The sequence below is a fragment of the Doryrhamphus excisus genome, chromosome 14 (assembly GCF_030265055.1).
Source record: "Doryrhamphus excisus isolate RoL2022-K1 chromosome 14, RoL_Dexc_1.0, whole genome shotgun sequence".
In the NCBI taxonomy this organism is placed as follows: Eukaryota; Metazoa; Chordata; class Actinopteri; order Syngnathiformes; family Syngnathidae; genus Doryrhamphus; species Doryrhamphus excisus.
The window spans coordinates 20,719,651-20,738,216 of NC_080479.1; the positions used below are offsets into that span (position 1 = coordinate 20,719,651).

Below are 18,566 nucleotides of genomic sequence, written 5' to 3' on the forward strand. Positions count from 1 at the left end.
AAGCATCATAGGGTACTTTGAAAGAATTTATTTAAAGGCAAAAAATCACAAGAAGAAATAAATGCAAAAGCTGGCTGAGAAATTCATGAAAATCGGAACAAAAATTACTCTAGTGTTACAGTAACATCCATCCATCCATTTTCTGTACCGCTTATCCTCACGAGGGTTGCAAGCATGCTGGAGCCTATCCCAGCTGTCTTCGGGCAAGAGGCGGGGTACACCCTGGACTGGTGGCTAGCCAATCCCAGGGAACATAACAAACAACCATTCCCGCCCACATCCATACTAATTGCAGTCGGCAATTACCAAAAGTGCAAAAAAAAATGATGAGAAGGAAAGCAATATTGGATAGAATCATTTTAGAATATGTACGTAATTTCATTGTTTCTTTTTTGGCACTCAAAGGCACCACCTAGCAGATGGGGATGTCTTCAGAGCAGCAGGCCACGGCGTAGATGACGCTGACTAGGCACAGGCTGCCGGGCGTCACCGGGGTGCTGGACCCGAAGATGCTGTTGTCCGGGATGGTTGGCCAGGTGGCATTGGTGGGGGAGGGAGGCGTTTCTTTGATGGAGAAAGACCGCGACTGAGCGCTCCAGTCGTTCAGCATGAAAACCATTGTCAGGTTCTCACCTGCAGGAGAGAAGGGGTGTGGGTTACCTGCGGTCACTTATGGCGAGGGTGGGGGGTGTTGACCTACCACTGGTGAGGATGGACAGGTCGGTGAAGTTGGCCCTGCACCCGCTGAACAAGATGGTGGTGTTTCCCTGCAGGCCGTCCATGTCGTTGCCATCAGAGTCCTTCAGCTTGGCTGTGACCGTGAGGGTGGTCACGCCCACCGAGATGCAGTCACCCTAGAAACGGCAGCAGAGGTCAATTAAGGTTACACCCTGAAATAGGGCTCGGTGATATCAAAATATCTATTTAAAAAAATATTGCCATTTCCTTTCACGCATAATACCAAAAATAAGCATGTTTAAGCGTTTAATAGTGCTTTATTTATTACTTCCTTATTTTTTGTGCCATAGCGATCCCCTAAGCAAGTGTGCAGCTGTGGATGTTCATCTTGTTACGTTTGGAGCTTGCCACTTGCGCCATTGTTGGCACTCAGGCGCAGCTCTTAGCTTTGAGCATCCCAAATGCCAAACATTCTATGCCAAATGATCGGATATCCTCGCAGAGATACTTACAGGGGTGGAGAGGCTGCATAGCGGGAATGAACAGCAAAAAAGACAGTATAAAGGTTGCTAGAGAAAGACGGCATCAACCATGTTTACCGTCTGGTGACGTGGGTAACGTGAGATGGAAGCGCTAACAGCGCTAAACCGGCTGCAGAGACTACTGAGTGCATGATTGTGCAGCATTGAAGATTAAACATTATATTTAACTTTTTCTATATTTATAAAAGAGACAATACTCTTGTATTTCAGTGGCTATTTTTACATTTGAATAAAACTTTAAAAACACATATTGGCTTTGACTTTTTTGTCTAAATTCAGTTCATGGAAAAAATATCGAGCTATATTATATATCGATATTCTACCTTAAAATATCGGGATAGGAGTTTTCCTCCATATGGCCCAGCCCTAACCTGAAAGAAGTTTGGGATGGCTCAAAACACTCGGTTTCAAAAAGCATGGTAAAACTGCCCCTTTGTGATGTCACAGAGGGGCGGACTTCCTTCGATGGTTCATAGTTAGGAAGCACTATGGGAGTGTGACCAATCACAGCGGAGTGGGCATGCCCGCAGGCGGGCTGTGGGTGGAATGAATAAAAAAAAACAAAACTCAAAGGAAATGCAGCTAGAAACGTGCAGATTCTGCAAAATCTAAAATGTTTTGTGTGGGTTATTGTGTGTAGCTGTGCTTGTGCTTTTTCCAGAAATGACTTTCTTCAGATTACTGATTGGCTAAAATGTCCAATAAGGGGCGGCTGCACCACTTGCAAATATGATACATTTTCTTACTCCGTGTTTTTTTTATGGACATGAGGTCTTCACCTGCTTGTCCACCGCCATGACACTTGGCTGCTGGTACAGTAGACCCATGTACTGGCCCGCTATGGGCTCCTGGATCAGCAGCAGGTTCTCCATGCTGGACACGTAGCTCACCTCTGGCTCTTCTCTCGTCACCTCAGCGGTTGCCACCTGGAATTCCATCCAGAAACGTTGGGGGACAGTGAAACACTCAAGCAGAAGCTGCACTGAAAAAAAATGATTTTTTGGCCCTCTAATTATTACCTCAAATATTAATTTAAATTTTACAAGGATTTATTATTTATTAACTTTTTTTTAATATTATTATTTATTAACTTCTTTTACTCTAAAATGTCACTCTTTATTTAATGCCTTACTTGATGATTGTGTGTAAATGTGTATCCTCACATTTATATGTAAATTTGATCACTGACACCAAGTAATATTTACATAACTAATGTATTGATTTTACAACCTGATACCAGATAGTCAAATGTACTTGGGTAATAGCAGTAAAACTGGCCCCCTTGTGGCCATTCTGCGCATGCGTCAGAGGATCGTTAGCCCTCAGACTTCCCAAGGCAAAGGTCGAGGGCGCCATGTTTTCACGGGAAGACGGTGGAAGACGACATGGACGGTCGTTTAACAAGGAAATGCATCGATGTGGAGCCATATGGGTAGGTCATATGCTTATCTGACTTTTCTGTCACCTTTCCTCATCTGTGTACGTCAGTTTATAATGTGAAATACTCGATAGCATTAGCTTACCTTTAGCCTGCCGGTTAGCTAGCTATCAACTGCGAGCTTTGTGGAGGCGTTTTCGGTTGAACATGAGATTTTTATGTTTATTAAATCTGTAATGATTCATTCCTTATATATGTTATTTGATTATTTTGGCAGCAGCAGTGTCCTCAAAGCCACGGGAACCGCGTGTAGCTTAAACATTTGTTGAAGTATGCTAGCGACCTGAGTCTTGGGGATGCTGTCGGGGAGCGGGAGTTTTTGTACAGCAGCAGAGTTTGTTCAGACCCTGAAAATATTTCAATAATGACTGAAAACCAGCCTGGAAGGATTAGAAATTTTGGAGCAAGGTTAGTTCACCGCATCTGTGGTCATTTTAATGTCAAAAATATTGTACTTTTGTCATCCGTGTTCTACCAATGATCCAAGTATAACCAAATAAACGTTTGTTTTAATTTCACATATTGGAACACATGATATTGTAATGATTTGTCACTACAATATTGTTTATTCCACTTGTCAACAGCGTCTAAGAAGCAGATTCCTCTCTGTGTGTAAAGCAGCAGCTTGCACCAACTAAGACGCCTGACTGAGAAGGTAACATTACAATAATACGTATATGGTTATTTGAATCTGTAAATGGCAGTTTCGCCTTTTGTTAAGTTTTATTGATTTAAAAGAGTTGGATAATGGAGTTCCTCAACAGTATCCCTTTGTGAGTAAAAAGATAGTTTTGTTTAGGTTAGGTTTCAAGACACAGATGAATAAATACTTGTATTAAAAATTAAGTTGATTTTGAGTGTTTTCTTTTAAAAAAAATCAACCAATATTGTCAAGCAGCTTTGTAGTTTAGACTAATGTGCACGCAATCTGAAACCATTGTGATGATTTTAGATTTTGTATTGTTGCCATAATTGAAATAATTTCTCGATCTATTTCACAGAATATTGAAGGACGTTGACGCTCAAGAATTTGGTCTCAAAAGCTTAGACAAGGTAAGATCACAGTACAGCTGTTCAATGACACCAACATGGTTTAGTTATTCATTCATTTATTCATTTTCTATGTCGCTTATCCTCACTAGGGTGGGGGTATGCTGGAGCCTATCCCAGCTGACTTCGGGCGAGAGGCGGTGTACACCCTGGACTGGTGGCCAGCCAATCACAGGGCGCATATAGACAAACAACCATTCACACTCACATTCATACCTATGGACAATTTGGAGCCGCCAATTGACCTAGCATGTTTTTGGAATGTGGGAGGAAACCGGAGTACCCAGAGAAAACCCACGCACGGGGAGAACATGCAAATTCCACAGAGATGCAACGGAGAATCGAACCCAGGTCTTTGGTTTAGTTATGAAATGTTTAATTTATTTCACAGGTACCTCAACCTGTGGATGTGTTGTATTTTTGTGCACCGTGATCAAGTATGTCCTTCCTTTTGATGACCACATATATAAACAGCCCCTCTGCCAAATGTTTTCATTCAATGTGGCTGGCAAGTATAACTGATGTGTGGAAGCAGTACATGACACGTGTTGAACGATTTCACTGTTATTGTAAGTTAAGTTACAGTTCAGCACATTTTATTGTGTCTTTTAATTGTAATTATTTGCATAATTGTGAATGTAAAACAAATCTCCAATGATTTATAATGTTTTCTATGGCATTTCTAACCGCACTCATCACTGCTGGAAGTAAATACAGCGTTACTACAAATGTAGTAAAGGTGTTCTGGTTCGAAAGAATGTTTTGCAGAAGATGTGTTAAGATAATTTCATTTAATTCAAAGAAGGCCATCTTAAAAAAATACAACACAATCATATTAGAAAAGTGGTGTAGGTGGTAGCTTAAATCTCATGTAAATATTACTTATAAATTGCTCCAAATTAAGTAAGGGAAAACTAGTTAAACAATCCTGAAATGTGAGTATATTTATATGGATTTTTAAGTAGATTCAAAGGTAGTTTTGAGTAAAATTTACTAGCAAACAGAGTCCCTTTTGTGTCTGTGACAGTAAATCTCAAGTAATGTTAAAGAGTATTTTTAATTTAAAAAATAATCCTTGCTGAGAAGTAAATTTTACTTGACTATTTAAGTAAAAAGTAAAGTAAAAGTTACTTAGGAATTGTGCGTGCAATTTGTTACCTAGCTTTTCTCAAGTAAATGGCACTCCAAATTTTTTTCAGTGTGGCGTGATCCAGCCTTACTTCATTCCATCCAGGGTCTGATGGAGGAGGCGGGGGTGCCACGACGCCCATTGAGGACACGTTGAAGCCGATGGATTGGCCGAGGTTGCCGGAGACCGCCGCCTGACCCAGGTTATCTGCGATGTTCCGCAACAACTGGAAGTCCTCCTCGTCTGAGAGGACACGGGAAGGACTGTGAGTGGTCCTTCAATCCAGATCTAAAACAATTGCAGCCCCCGCTCACCTTCGGTGCTGTTGTTGACCTGCTGCACCGGCGGCTTCTTGATCTCCACCTCTACTGTCAAACCAGTGGATCTCTTCCTGCGCCGCGAGTCCTCCCGGAGGATTTTGGTGACCCGGATCATGTCCGAGGGCACCTTGAGGAATATGGCCAGGTTCTGGACCAGCTTGTCCCCAAAGAACTCGTTCTCTGTCATGGCGGGCAGCTCAAATGCGATAAAGAGGACTGGTGCGGTTCGTATCTCAACCGGTGCGGATCCTCTCACCAAGACTTTCAACATCTTGGACGTTGGATCGTAGAAGTTGGTGCCCACGGTGGCGTTCAGTGCTGGGACGTATTGACCTGGAGTCAAAAGATGGACTCTTTAAGCAATGTCCTTTGGTTTTGTGTTTAGAAAGACAGCCTGAACCTTCAAAGGTGGGTTTGCTGATGGTGTAGTCACTGTTGTCAGCATTCCACTTGGCGTTGGTGGGTGCGATCAGCTGGTGGTCCACGTACACATCCAACCTCTGTGGCTTGGAGTAGAAGACAGACACCAGGATGCTCTGCGGGGAAAGCAAAGGCTGAGATGAATCCACCTGAGAAGTCAAGTAGGAAGCGTGGACGACTTCTGACCTCAGATGGCTCAGCATTGAGCATCATGAGGCGGAGTTTCTGAGGACTGACGCCAGTGAAGAAGATGTCAAAGGCGTGGTTGGTGGCCACGATGCTGTGGAAGAGCGACAACCTCTTCTGGCAGGTGTAGCCGGAACACCAACCATGGTCCTGCGGGCCTGCAAACGCCCACACATAACAGGAAGAGACGCTCACTTGGGCTGATTCGGATCAAGACGAGGTCCTACCGTTGATTAGGTCCACATAGCCTTGACCCAGCACAGCCACTGGGGAGAGACGTCTGGTCTCTGTGTCTGCATCCAGACTCTCGATGGCCAGCATCCTGTAGTTCAGTCCGAAACATTTGTAGGACTGCCAGGCGCTCACATAAGTGCAGTTTTCCCGGATCACGCCTGAGGACGGAGTCCGTAAAAGTCAGTCTGGACTGGACCGCAAGTCCTCCAGCCTCCAGACCTGTTTACCTTTGTGTGGGGCAATCTGCTCCACTGGGATGCGGCTCCCATTGGGGAAAGTCAGCATGACTTTGGGGATGCGGTAGTCCCCCAGGCCCCAGCGGCGATCTCCTTCCCACTCATATTCGGACTGCGGTATCACGGTTCCCACAGAACCCAGGAGGGAGCCATCCAAGTCCTTCAGGAAGCTTTTCTTCTTGCCATCGCAGACCATGTCCACGCAGTCAGCCGGGTTGACTTTGCTAGAATACAAAGGACATTTAGAAAGAACCACCACTATCTGTTCCCAAACGTCATCCGCTTTACCCCAGGTCGGCCCGGTGGATGAATACTTTGGCCTCCTCGGCGCTGTCAATCATCTTCAGGCCCCAAACCTGCACAGGGTGCTGCAAGTCCTCGTTCAAGGGGTTGGTGAGGAACATGACGTTGCTCTCGCTGGAACAGACATTTCTGAATCCCACAAATGTGGAATCTGGTTGGGGGAGGGTGGGGCAGTTTTATTGAATTCAAACCTTCTCTCTAATCTCGAACATCAAGTTTTGGACTCACTGACGACTTTCATCAGACCCTTGATGGCGATGTAGTTGTTGTTGATGTGATGAGGCTTTTTGGGAGCTGTGTTGTGCGCGGATCCAAACGTCGGCCAGCAGATCCCAGATCTGCCTCCTGGAGGGAGGAGACAAACACGACAGGCCACATTCAGAAATAGAACACATTTCGAAGTACGCGCTCCAAATAACGTCTTTATTCCACGAACTACATTAACTGTTGTGGCTGTAAGTAACCTCCCCATGCATTATTTTTATGAGCCCCACAAGATGGCAGTTTGACGTCATCATGAGCAGTCAGCATCCGGCAGGTTTATCTAGCCCTGCCGTTTAAAAATGTCGCTTCTGTTACTCAGCTGTTGGTGTGAAAGTTGCAAGTGTTACACCTGTCGTGCTGTTGCTTCTATCAATGCTGGCTGACCCGTTTGCTCCATACAGCTTAGTACTGTAATAAGTACTTAAGTACTGTATTTTTCTTTTTCTTTTTTAACAGTAATTTTATTTATATATTTTTTAAATTCTTGCTTTGTGTTCAAGTGCTACATTGGGCTTTTTCAGTTTGCTCCCGACGTTGGTTAGGTTGCCGCTGTGTTGTGAAATATTGTTGTTAATAATGACCATGTGGTCCTTTCCACTTTCTCATGCGCTCCAGATTATTATTCAAGTTAAACCAGTGAATACTTTTGTGTTCACTTGCTCTATTACCTCTATAAGCTTCGGTCTTCCGCCCTTATATAAATATCTATGACTACCGACGAGCACTACTTTCTCTCGATGACTTCCTTATGTAGTGCTTTAGATAAAAATGAAGGTACTGCAAATTTTATATTGGCGATATATTAATGCGCTGAAGATGTGCCTACCATTGACTGGTCGGGGGGCTCTGTGGTCTTGGGTGATGCCGATGTTAAAGTCGCTGGTCGCCAGAGTGTCAGAGCAGTTGAAGTTGGGGCTGCTGCCAATGAGCAAGACATTCTGGAAAAAGAAAGCAGAGCGCCAGCCGTTACAAAGCGGCAAACTGAGGCAAAGACGAATAATGTCTCACCTCCACGTGGACCCACTTGTCAGCGTAGGTGTGGCTGAGAGAGGGCGGGGCAAAGATGAGAGGCATGATGCCCATGCCGTTGTCCACCAGGGTCACGTTGGCCACTATGGTGTTCATGAAGCTCTGCAATAGGATGCGAGACGTTTGACTTCAAGTCCTGAAGAGGTGTGTAAAAGGGATTTTCACACCTGGAAGTAGATTCCATAGTCGAAGTTCTTCCAGAGGAAAAAGCTCCTGATGAGGGAGCACCCGGGCAGGCCGTCTTTGTTCATGTAGACTCCAAAGAGGCCACCGTGAGCCTCGTTGTGAGCCCACTCCTTCTCATTCGAAAAACCTGCACCAATTTTTGTGTTGGAGCCTTTTCCGCTGAGGGAAAAATTAAAGAAAAATGAAAAAGGATGGTCTCACCAGGACACTGCTCGCCATTAATGCGGTATGCGACACGCTCGTAACCCGCCACAATGTTATGCTGCAGAAGGACGTCTTCTCCCTCGCTGACCTGACAGGAACAAACAAGTCATTTGTACTCCAAGTCTGCTTATAAAGCATGCGAGGACGTACCTCAATGGCCGCAGTCCAGTCATAGTTGAAGGGCTCCTCTCTGTCCTGGTAGGATCCGGGCCACAAGCACAGGGTGACCAGGTTCCTCCTCAGGATGTTAGCCTTGCCCCAAATTCTGATGCCTGCAAAAGCCTATGCGTTAACACCCTCTAAGAACATTGAAGACAGCTTGAAGTGAAGGAAACTGCGCGCTTACCTTCTCCCACTGTGTGGTGAATGACGTTGTCGTCAATGGCGATGCCCTCTGTTCCAAACACGCCGATGGCTGGAGCGAAACCGTTGTGGAAAGCGCAACCCTGAATGTACGACTCATTGCCCTGCTGAGAAACACAACATTTATTCATTCATTCAGTTCATTCATTCATTCAAAAGTCAGCATTACTATGGCTGCAAAGAACATGGGGTGCAATGTTCCTTACCTGTCCCAGGTTGAGAAAGGAAACAGAATATCGTGGGTCATATTTGTCAGTCCAGCCTTCCTGACCCGAGCGGTAGAATTCCACATTCCTGATTTGAGCTTTGCCTGCAGAAACACACGAAACAAGTCCCTGAGGTCCACCATTTGCAGGGAGAGAACCATGGACCTGGACTAGGAGGTGCTGATTCTCATCCCGGCCACTTGACTTTTGGCTGCTAACCAATTCTGGGAGAGCGGAAAATCACAGCCGGCTGAAGCGCTCAGGGTCACGTCACTTAGTAATTAGTAATATCCTTTTTTGTCACCTAGCATGTCTTTCAATAAAGAAAGGTGATTGGAAAAACTCTTGATTTGCAGCAACAAGGCTAGATTTTTCACCACACACACCTTTATAGTTGATTCCGTCTGCGGAGAAGGTTCCAACGAGTAGTCTGGCACCAAACGATTCCTCCATCATGCCAGCGTACTCCTGGCCGATGATCTTGATGTTTCTGCTCAGGAGTCCAACATCTGCCGCCAGTGTGTAGGAGAGCGATGTTCCAGAGACAGCATGAGTCTCACCTGGGGGACAACAACGTGAAGGGTCATCAACATGTCTGGCGCCACTCCAGTTCATTTCTGACAAACTGACCAATGTGAGTGTGGGTCAGAGGTCGGCTCAGGGTCAGCACACGGTGGTTGGCGGACACGTCGGCGATCTCCCGCTTCTCCGTCTCCCACGCGTTGTAGCCAGTGGTGGAGATGATCACCTCGTCTCCCACCTAGCAAGCATCACAGTGACGTAATGGTGCTGCGAGAAGGTCAAAATGAAGTGGAGGCAGATGTACCTTCCAGTCGACAGCCTCCGACAGAGTCAAGGTGCTGGACCCGGCTTCAGCCGTGGCTGCCAGTTTGGTATGGTACACGTCATGTGGCAGTCCGTAGAGCTCCAGGGTGCCAAACACACCTGAAGTGGAGGAAGTCTGTGTCCTCAGCATCCTTCTATAGCTTCACTCGGAGACTTCTTAAATCTCACCCAGGACTTTGGATCCCTGGTTGGGTCCATTTGGTAGAAGCCAGTCAGGAGTGTGATGGTCTCCTCTGAGTCTGATGTGAAGTTCCCCATTGAAAGGCTCATCCTCCCATCCGGCCACCAGCCTGCCGCCCTAAAACGCAACATGGACTCCATGTGAGCCAGGGGACGACTTGTAATGCTCTTTGATGACTATTAGAAAGAATGCACTCTCCAGGGTATGAGCGGAAACTAAGCTTTGTGTGCACGGACCTGGATGGAGATGTAGACCGCATCTATGACTGTGGTGTGGTTCTGAGGTGCTGCCCGAGCCGGTCGGCTGGACGAGCTGTTTGAGGGTTCCAGTATCTCCAAAACGCCATTGATTGTCAACTTGTTGAGGGGAGGTGTGTCGCTGTCCAGGACCACCCACTTTTCTGAGGAGGCATATGAGTTGATGATCGATAGTAAGATAATACTTATTATGGGTCTGCGTGACAATATGCAGTATATTGCAACACCTGTGGCCATGCTAGCATGGCACGTTAGCAGTGTTTCTTCACGTTTTTGTCTCTCCTACAAGATTATGCTTATTTCCTACAGCAGTTTACATCATATGCAAATGGAGCATTCCAGGGACTCACTCCTTCATACATACACTAATAGAGCTCTAGACACTCTTCTTATTGTCTTATGCTGGACAGCAATCTTTAAATTGTGCTTGACTTTGTCTGTTCAGTCTCATAAGAAGTGTTATGTTGACAGTGGATCTGTCTCCCAGTCTGTGACGAACGAAAAGAGATGTCATATGTAGTTGCGATGCTTGATGGATGTGTAGTACAGTACGGGTTACAAGATGTCAATGATCTATAGCGCTTCAATGACGTTACCTGAGGGAATGACCACATTGGCGCCATCTGCTGGCGCACTGAAGTTGTTTTCAGCAGAAGTAGCCCAGAAGGAGCCGTTGGACCACAAGCTGAACAGAACAACCATAATCACTTCAGAAACTAACTTGTGAAGGATATTCTCAACAACAATCAAGTTTTTGGTACATGAAGTCGTCAGGCCGGTGGCTGGGCAGTGGGGGGAGCGTGGCCGGTGGGGGTGGCGTGGGCGGGATGCAGTTGGTGTAGAAGCAGCGGTAGACCTTGAAATTGACCTCTACGTCTAACATGGAGGGGTCCACACTGTTGCGACGGCGGCGCTGGCTTGTCTTCCCGGACACTGCAGCGGGTGCAGAGTGACTTATGATCTATAAACCTTCACACAGAGACGCTACAAGCAAAAAGATAAAAAGGCCTCACCGATGTAAAAGAGGTTGTTAGTGCTGTCATCAAAATGCCAGTCGCCATTGTTGTTGGCACTGAAGCTCAGCGGCGATAACGAGCCATTCCTCTCGTCCATGATGTGGAACTTGTCCGGACTCTGAGTTAAGTTGTGGTTGATGATCACATACTGATCCGCCTGGGGGACAAGGAAGTGTCAGCGAACACGGCACAGTGCAGGATAGACGACGTGAAAAGTACCTCAAAGCCGTAGAACTTTGCTTTGTAGCTGATGTTTGTCAAGTGGTCTGCGTTCTCAAAGTACCAGTTGTATGTGTCCCCCGAAGGTAGCATGGCCATCCAACCCAACGGATGAGTCATTCTTTTCTTCAAATAGGGAACCGCGCTGGAGCCTTTAAAAATACAGTACTATTATTTTTTTCTACCCATCCATCCATTTTCTATGCTGCTTATCCTCATTCGGGTGTGGGTATGCTGGAGCCTATCCCAGTTGTCTTTGGGCAAGAGGTTTCCATTTGTACCGGTTAGCAAGTTCTCCCCGTGCTTGTGTGTTGTTTCTCCGGGTACCTCGGCTTCCTCCCACATCTCACAAGCATTTGATTTAATTTGAAATATTAAATTGTCCATGGATGTGAATGTGAGTTGAATGCTTGTTTATACAGGGGCTGTGATTGACTGGTGACCAGTCCCGGGTGTACCCGGTCTTTAGCCCAAAGTCAACTGGGATAGTTTTGAGCTCACCTGCGACCCAAATGTTGAGAATTGGTATAGAAAATGGATGGATGGATTTCATACCATGCGAGTTGCTTAATATTATATCCTTGGCGTTGAGAGAAGATGGTGAAGGATTGTTGAGAGCCAAACGATGGAACTTTACGGTGTGGTCACACAAAGCAGCGGGGAAGCCCACGCTCCACTCTGAGCTCTCGGAGCAGTGTGCCGGGTCAAGCAGTTTGGTCAGAGGCACCACTTTGTTGTCAGGATTTCCTGGAGAGCAAAGTGGCAAAGTCAATACAGCGAAGTGAATTGCAGCTTCAAACTTGACCTGCATGTCTTCTAGGGCACCTGTGAGGGAGCCGTCCGTGTCCAGTAGTTCGACCTCGTGCTGCCATCTGAGGCCGGCCTTGTGAGCTGAGTTGAAGAACTGGATACCTCCAAACCTGACAGCCCAGCCACCGCAGCGATCCACACACTTCCCGTCGATTGAAGCTACCCCGATAGCTGCACAGGTGGCACGATCAAAATTGATGAACTTGGTGCCCAGGACACTCATTCCGTCATCCAGTGGCGAGATGACGCCTCGGTGGGTGCAGTAGTTGTCTCCCAGTCCCAGGGCATCCAAGTGGCCCACTATGGTGGAGTTAAACACTCCTGCTCCACCATTTGGTCCAAACGAGGAAACCATAGATCGTATGATGCGTTTGCATTCAATCCCGGCTTTCTCGTTGTTGACCATGACAAAGTTTGTGAACTGCACAGCGCCCACGTTGACCCACTCTGCTCCTTTCTCGCAGTTCCAGGTGGTGAGGGACCGGAAGACGGCAGGCTCGGGTGTCTTAGAGCGGCAGCCACCTCCCTCCATCGGGAAGAAATCTTGGAAGATCCAAAGACCAAACCAGCCTTGAGAGTGCACCGTGTTGTTGAAGAACTCACCGAGGGGAACCTTCTTCTGGCAGATATTTGGGTCATAGGACGGGCCGTCAGGGTGCTCATGCATGCGGTACCAGAAGCCAAAGTGGGTGCCCCCGGCGGCGGCGTTGTGCCGAATTATGTTGTTGGCATTGGTGACCCAGTAGGCGGCCGGGGTGACGTCGTCGTTGAGCAGGCTGGTGCTCTGCTTGACAAAAACAGCCAGGTTGTACTGCAGGATGTTCTCCGTCTCGATGCCGTCCTCAATGAAGAAGGCCCCCCCCATGATGTCATAGATGATGTTGTGCTCCACCAGCAACCGATGCGTGTTGTGGATGGTCACGGCCCTGTTGTACGTCTGATGTATGGAGCAACCACGCACATACGACTTGTATTGCAGGTCTCCCACCAGATGCCAGTGGATGGGGTAACGTCCCAGTCTGAAGGCTTGTCCTGCATTGAAAAGCTGCAAGCGCCACAGAACCAAAGCACGTCAGCTTTAAAGAGCAAAATGACTGTCACCCTGTGGTTACAGTGAAGTTACTTCAGTGTACGACAGCCTGGCCATGGCGAGATTCTCATTGGGTACAGGGGGGTGGACCATGATGCAAGCGCCAAACTGATCGCTTCCAACCTCCTCTCCAAACCTCCCTTGGAAGCATGTTTGTGTGGCGAATTCTCCTGCATCACACAGGCAGAAGACACCACAGTGATCATTATCATGTTACTACAGGATCATTGTACAGCGATCAAAGCGCATTGATACCTGGGTTAAAACCATCTGGGCAGGCCTCGACTTTCTCCTGCCATTCCTCATGCCGGGAGCCACGCACCACTATGTTCCTGGTCAGGAGACCCACCTCCGCCCGGGCCTCGAAGGACGTACCGTCCGGCAGGATAACAGCCACCGAAAGGTGAGAGTACTCGAGGGCTTTGGTTAGGGTGATGGTCATGCCGTCTTCTGACATGTTTGCAATTATCCTCACTTCGTTTTCTCTCTGGCTGTGCCTAGAAGGTGAAAATGGAGCCAGGAGAAATCAGTTTTTCAGATAAAATAGCTGATAACTTGCAAAAAGGCCCCAAGGAAGAGAGACAACTCTTCTACCTGTGGCCGGTAGATGCAATCACTATTTCATCTCCCACTGCCCAAGTCACAGACTTCATCAGGGTCAGCGTGAAGGAGCCGCTTTCCACCGTCTGAGCCAGGTGGGTCCAGACGACTGGAACTGGTTTACCTGGAGAGGACAGAAAATGGACATTGACCGAGGAATTAAGGTGGGGAGGAGTGACGGACTTGGAACCAATAGCAAACCACAAATCTTAAATATGACATGAAGAGCCACCCCCAGACCTGCATGGATGTGGATGTTAAAAACCGTCCACTCGTTTGTATTCTTACCATGCAGGTCCAGCGTGCCCTCTCTCACACCCAGCGTCTTGGTTCCATACACAGGAAGCTCCTGCGATCGCAAATTTCCATGAAGCGTGATGATGGCTTTGTGCTGGAATGGCATCTCCTCCTGGCCAACCTGCAGCCGCCCCCCATCAGTGATGAGAATGTTTTCTGCCTGCAGCTCAATGTCAGCCTCATCAAACACCAGAGAACCTCCTGAATGCAAGCAAGCAGCAGGTTAGATTTTACATAAGAGGCCCAGCGTGTATGGAAGCTTTTTTTGTCCACCTTGAATAAGAAGCATTTTGAGCACAGGGGTGTTTGTGTCCAGCAGTATGGTCTGTCCTCTGGTGATGACAGCAAAGGTGCCCCTCTCTGGTGGAGGAAGCCCACCCCACGTGAACGTGGACGACCACACATCAATGTAGAAGAAACTTGCGTTGTCCTAAAGATAACAATACGGGATGAACACGTTGACCTGTCGGAGCTTGCATGAAAGTCCAACAAGTACCGTCTTGGCAATGCCCTTGTCTCTGATGCTGACTAGGACTTTGGTCTCCTGAGATTGCGGCTGGGCGTTGGTGATGCACAGAATGTGTGTGTCGTTGGCGGACTGGACATCGCATACGGAGCCTGCGATGGTCACGTTGACCTCGCTCAAGTCCATGCTGCAACAGTTGACATTCGCTCAAGGTGGAAAGCGACAACATGTATACAGGTGGTCCTCGGTTTACCACTTTGTTACCACTTCCCATAAATTATTTAACATCTCAATTTTGGTAGGTAATATCGACCGCCCTTGTGTTCCCAACCACTTGACTGTTGTTTAGGGGTAGTAGTATGGGCCTGTGGCAGGCCTTTGTGGTGTGTATATACTATGGTGTGTGGGGACTATCCCGCTGCCTGCACCTGAAACCGGAGCCGCTGATGGTGAGCTGGGTGCCGCCGGCCGTGCCTCCCCGCCGCGGCAACACCTCAGTGATCACGGGCGTGAGCTGGGACTTGTACATGAAGCCGTCTGACACGTTGACAGCATCCAGCTGGTTAATTACAGCCACCAGGCAGCTCACCTCTGAGTCAGAGCCTGAGCGGGAACAGGACGCCCACACGCCGTCACATGCAAGCACAACAGACAAAAACACACCACAGTGGGATGAGAAGAATGGTCATGTCTCATCACCCATGACATCTTATTGTCTTATTTTGACATGGCAGTCAATGTAAAGGCAGACTACATTCCAGTTGACGGATGGAGTTCATTACGGAGCTGTCTTCCAAAAAAAAAAACACACAAAAGAAACCAGCAGGTACACATTCTTTGCTAAGATGAGCGAGTAAAAGCCTTTTGAACACCAACAGATGAGCTGCTGACAGCCTGGCTGGGAGGACACTTAAAGGAACAGCAACAACAACAATCCTGCCGTCATTGTGTCGGCCCTGTCAGTGAGGTATTATCACGATAGTGATGGTTTGGTCATTTAGAAACTAAAAAGGAAAAGGCCAAAAATAAACTTAAAATGAATGTCTCTCGGACAGTGTTAGTTGAAACGGAGCTTGGTCTTTTAAAGGTAAAACGTGTTTGTGCACCAAAGATATGCGGTCGTACCGTTGTTGAATGGAGACATGCAGTAGAGCTGTGTCGACGAAGACGCATCCTTGTCAACTTCACATTCCTCATCACAGATCAGCACAATTGAGTTGAGCGGGTCAAATCCAGAACCCTGGATGGTCAGCCGGGCGCCACCGCCAAAACTACCTGGATTGGGGACAAAAAGACCAAGTTAGGAAAATCAAAAGGAATCCATTCATAATTCCATCCGACATCAAAATGCGCTCACCCTCGTTGGGCTGCACGCCGATGATCGTCAGTTCATAAGTAAACATGACGTCAGACTGTGCGTAACCCTTGACCTGGTGGTGAACCATGACCAGGTACTCCCCGCCGGGGTTGTCCCCAGTGCTGCATTCCACCTGGTTGTCTGTGACGGTGAGCACTGTGCAGCTCACATTGTTTATCATGACAGTCACCTGCTGGATGTCGGTGCCAAACCCAGAACCGCTCAGTGTGATCGCTGAACCGCTTGGTCCTGTGATAAAATGTACGGTCAGAACAGTCAAGCAGGTTTTTTCAAAGATGACTGCTCAAAACAAGGAGAACTGTGCTCACCAGTTGAGGGACTGATGGTGTTGACAGTTGGGGTGTAGCCAGTGGAGTAGGTGAAGTTGAGGGGAAGATACTCCACGGACAGCACATGGATGGTAACCGATACCAGGCCCTCGCTGTGAGGAGGCGTCCGGCACCTCAGTTGACCGGGCATCACTTCCTCGATCTCACACTGTTCACCATCGAGCGTCACGCTGGTGTTTCCTGGGTGGAAGCCATTCCCAGTGAAGAGGAGAGAGGTACCCCCCGCCAGACTCCCTTCAGTTGGGGTCAGGACCGCGTGGGCCTGACTGGTCATGGTGACATCACCGGACGCCAAGCCTTTACGCCGCACAATTACTTGAATGACATGGTCGCCTGCAGGGAGAGCATCAACCTTCACTGTGATGGCATCGTCAGCCACGTTTGTGACGTCCAACTTCGTGTGGCCAGCAAATACCACCACATCCTCTGAGTCGGTGCCAAAACCTGTCCCTGAAATAGTGACATTGGTGACATCGCTGATGCTGTCAGGAGAAATGACGGTCACATTTGGATCCACTGACGACGAGTACAGGAAAGAGCAGTTGGAATGACAGGAAGTCTGGAGCCTCCCCACATGGAAAGCGACATCGCCAGCGTGTGGCTGGGAGGGCGTGGTGTCACAGACCACCTGGGTGTAACTGATGGAGACCACATTACACTGTTCCCCGGCTACAGTCACGTCTCCCTCAGAAAAACCGGAACCGTGGATGGAGATCCTGGTGTGGCCGTTGGAGCTGCCTTCACGGGGCGACACTGAGTCGATTATAGGCAAAACTACGAAGCGACGGGCCAGCTCCTGTGCCACAGCAATAATGGCGCTGCCTAAATTGTTAACTTTAACGTCGACAGGCAGGGCGACGCCAATGGGAAGAGTGTTGTTGGCGCTCAGCTGGCAGTAGATCTCCGTCTGGGAGCTGTTGATCACCCGGCAGGGCTCATCCAACACCGTCACCTGCACAGCACAGCAGCATGTCAACCTCAAAGAAGATGCTCCAGTGGAGAGTGAAAAACATGAGCACAGACCTCGACTGCGCAGCTGACGTTGGTGAAGCCATCCCCTTGGATGTGGATGTGCTGGTGGTACGAGCCCTGGTTGGGCCAGATGGAGTGCACCGTGGGGGTAAAGCAGGCGGAGGTGCTGAAGGATAGGCTGTCTGATAACACTTCTGTCTGGGAGCACTCTGGTGTGGCAACGCACTCGTGGTTAGACCTGGCGACGCGACGCGACACTATGGGAGGAGACAGAGAACAACAAGACTCGAGACCCGACCGGACTGCTTGTTGTTGATTTGAGCTTGTGGACGTCATTGATGTGTGGTTGTGAAGAGCTTGACTGACTTCCTCTTATGGCATTGAGTCAAGTGGAGTGTTTAGGTTGTCTTAGAAGACGTTTCATCAGATCATTCATGATCATGAAAGACTAGATAGTAGAAGTGTAACGATCCGACACAGCAATGCATCGATTTATTTTCATATGATTCAATTACATTGATCTGTATTTAGCAAGTTTTTTATTCCTGACGGCATATATTGACTTAACATTGTTCAAAAGGAAATTCATCGACTGAATCAATACTAATATGAAGCATTAATAATGAAGCATTAGATTTAAGCACAGCAGGTTTTATATAGACGCGTGTTTTTTTTTTAGTACTTTTGATAACGTTAAATGTCTGCATATATATACATGTCACATTCATTTGCTGAGGAATTAGAATAATGTCCCTCATCTAGGGGTTTCAAAGTGCAGGTGTGAATTGCACTATTTTAAAGTCAATAATACATCATAGCGAGCTAAACGACCCTCTGGTCATCCAGATTTTCTTTTGTATTTTTAACTCATTTGTTGTACTCATTGGTAATTTATTTATAACTATGTCGGTGTTATTATTAACTGATACCTGATTCCATTAGAAAAAAACTAGGGGAATCTGTCCAGTATCAAAGTATTTATTTCACACTGTTTGAATTTTTGTCCAAAAAGTTACTGAATGAATTTTGAGCGACTGAATAGTTTTGGATCGTATCGTTTTGAATGAACCAATATCGTCCTTGAATTGTATCGACAACCACGAATTGAGATACAAATGGAATCATTACAATGAACCGTCACACCCTTACTAGATAAAACCTAAGTCTAAGGAGATGGTGCGGGATCCAGAGTATGTATCCTCTCAAGGTAGAGAGCGGCATGAAGAATGGTTTCACTCGTTTGCGGTGCAAAATAGTCATGAAGATAGTCTCCCTTGTTAGCATTCCATTCCGATGCAACGATGATCATGGGCACAC

The 18,566-nt window shown here is 47.4% G+C and overlaps 1 protein-coding gene and 1 long non-coding RNA gene across 6 annotated transcripts in view; one reads left to right on the top strand and one right to left on the bottom strand.

Moving 5' to 3' along the window:
- Positions 1 to 18: 18 nt before the first annotated feature.
- Positions 19 to 18,566, bottom strand: part of LOC131101863 (fibrocystin-L-like) — a 29,889-nt gene continuing 11,341 nt past the window's right edge. Inside the window, exons 36-75 of one of the 2 annotated variants that reach the window (XM_058047252.1) lie at positions 17,301 to 17,506; positions 16,257 to 17,229; positions 15,928 to 16,176; positions 15,696 to 15,845; positions 14,999 to 15,173; positions 14,601 to 14,757; positions 14,378 to 14,534; positions 14,096 to 14,305; positions 13,802 to 13,931; positions 13,463 to 13,704; positions 13,241 to 13,377; positions 12,133 to 13,162; positions 11,863 to 12,054; positions 11,308 to 11,459; positions 11,086 to 11,245; positions 10,834 to 11,005; positions 10,669 to 10,757; positions 10,052 to 10,215; positions 9,803 to 9,932; positions 9,615 to 9,733; positions 9,419 to 9,548; positions 9,175 to 9,348; positions 8,789 to 8,892; positions 8,566 to 8,686; positions 8,370 to 8,491; positions 8,217 to 8,307; positions 7,997 to 8,142; positions 7,809 to 7,931; positions 7,627 to 7,738; positions 6,765 to 6,881; positions 6,522 to 6,687; positions 6,225 to 6,457; positions 5,991 to 6,155; positions 5,764 to 5,921; positions 5,558 to 5,693; positions 5,152 to 5,490; positions 4,929 to 5,080; positions 2,000 to 2,146; positions 701 to 854; positions 19 to 633 (exon numbers count right to left, since the gene is read on the bottom strand). In XM_058047252.1, coding sequence (XP_057903235.1) covers positions 413 to 633; positions 701 to 854; positions 2,000 to 2,146; positions 4,929 to 5,080; positions 5,152 to 5,490; positions 5,558 to 5,693; positions 5,764 to 5,921; positions 5,991 to 6,155; positions 6,225 to 6,457; positions 6,522 to 6,687; positions 6,765 to 6,881; positions 7,627 to 7,738; positions 7,809 to 7,931; positions 7,997 to 8,142; positions 8,217 to 8,307; positions 8,370 to 8,491; positions 8,566 to 8,686; positions 8,789 to 8,892; positions 9,175 to 9,348; positions 9,419 to 9,548; positions 9,615 to 9,733; positions 9,803 to 9,932; positions 10,052 to 10,215; positions 10,669 to 10,757; positions 10,834 to 11,005; positions 11,086 to 11,245; positions 11,308 to 11,459; positions 11,863 to 12,054; positions 12,133 to 13,162; positions 13,241 to 13,377; positions 13,463 to 13,704; positions 13,802 to 13,931; positions 14,096 to 14,305; positions 14,378 to 14,534; positions 14,601 to 14,757; positions 14,999 to 15,173; positions 15,696 to 15,845; positions 15,928 to 16,176; positions 16,257 to 17,229; positions 17,301 to 17,506 — 8,105 coding nt within the window. In that variant the 3' untranslated portion in view covers positions 19 to 412. Of the gene's footprint in view, positions 634 to 700; positions 855 to 1,999; positions 2,147 to 4,928; positions 5,081 to 5,151; positions 5,491 to 5,557; positions 5,694 to 5,763; positions 5,922 to 5,990; positions 6,156 to 6,224; positions 6,458 to 6,521; positions 6,688 to 6,764; positions 6,882 to 7,626; positions 7,739 to 7,808; positions 7,932 to 7,996; positions 8,143 to 8,216; positions 8,308 to 8,369; positions 8,492 to 8,565; positions 8,690 to 8,788; positions 8,893 to 9,174; positions 9,349 to 9,418; positions 9,549 to 9,614; positions 9,734 to 9,802; positions 9,933 to 10,051; positions 10,216 to 10,668; positions 10,758 to 10,833; positions 11,006 to 11,085; positions 11,246 to 11,307; positions 11,460 to 11,862; positions 12,055 to 12,132; positions 13,163 to 13,240; positions 13,378 to 13,462; positions 13,705 to 13,801; positions 13,932 to 14,095; positions 14,306 to 14,377; positions 14,535 to 14,600; positions 14,758 to 14,998; positions 15,174 to 15,695; positions 15,846 to 15,927; positions 16,177 to 16,256; positions 17,230 to 17,300; positions 17,507 to 18,566 lie in introns of both variants that reach the window. The other variant, XM_058047251.1, reaches the window with a different exon arrangement.
- LOC131101864 (uncharacterized) overlaps positions 2,531 to 18,566 on the top strand; it is a 28,565-nt gene continuing 12,529 nt past the window's right edge. Inside the window, exons 1-7 of one of the 4 annotated variants that reach the window (XR_009119335.1) lie at positions 2,531 to 2,652; positions 3,243 to 3,313; positions 3,660 to 3,711; positions 3,801 to 4,059; positions 4,908 to 5,102; positions 12,128 to 13,610; positions 13,709 to 13,968. This is a non-coding gene — a long non-coding RNA (uncharacterized LOC131101864). Of the gene's footprint in view, positions 2,653 to 3,242; positions 3,314 to 3,659; positions 3,712 to 3,800; positions 4,659 to 4,907; positions 5,103 to 12,127; positions 13,611 to 13,708; positions 13,969 to 18,566 lie in introns of those variants that run through there. The other 3 variants (XR_009119333.1, XR_009119334.1, XR_009119332.1) reach the window with 3 other exon arrangements.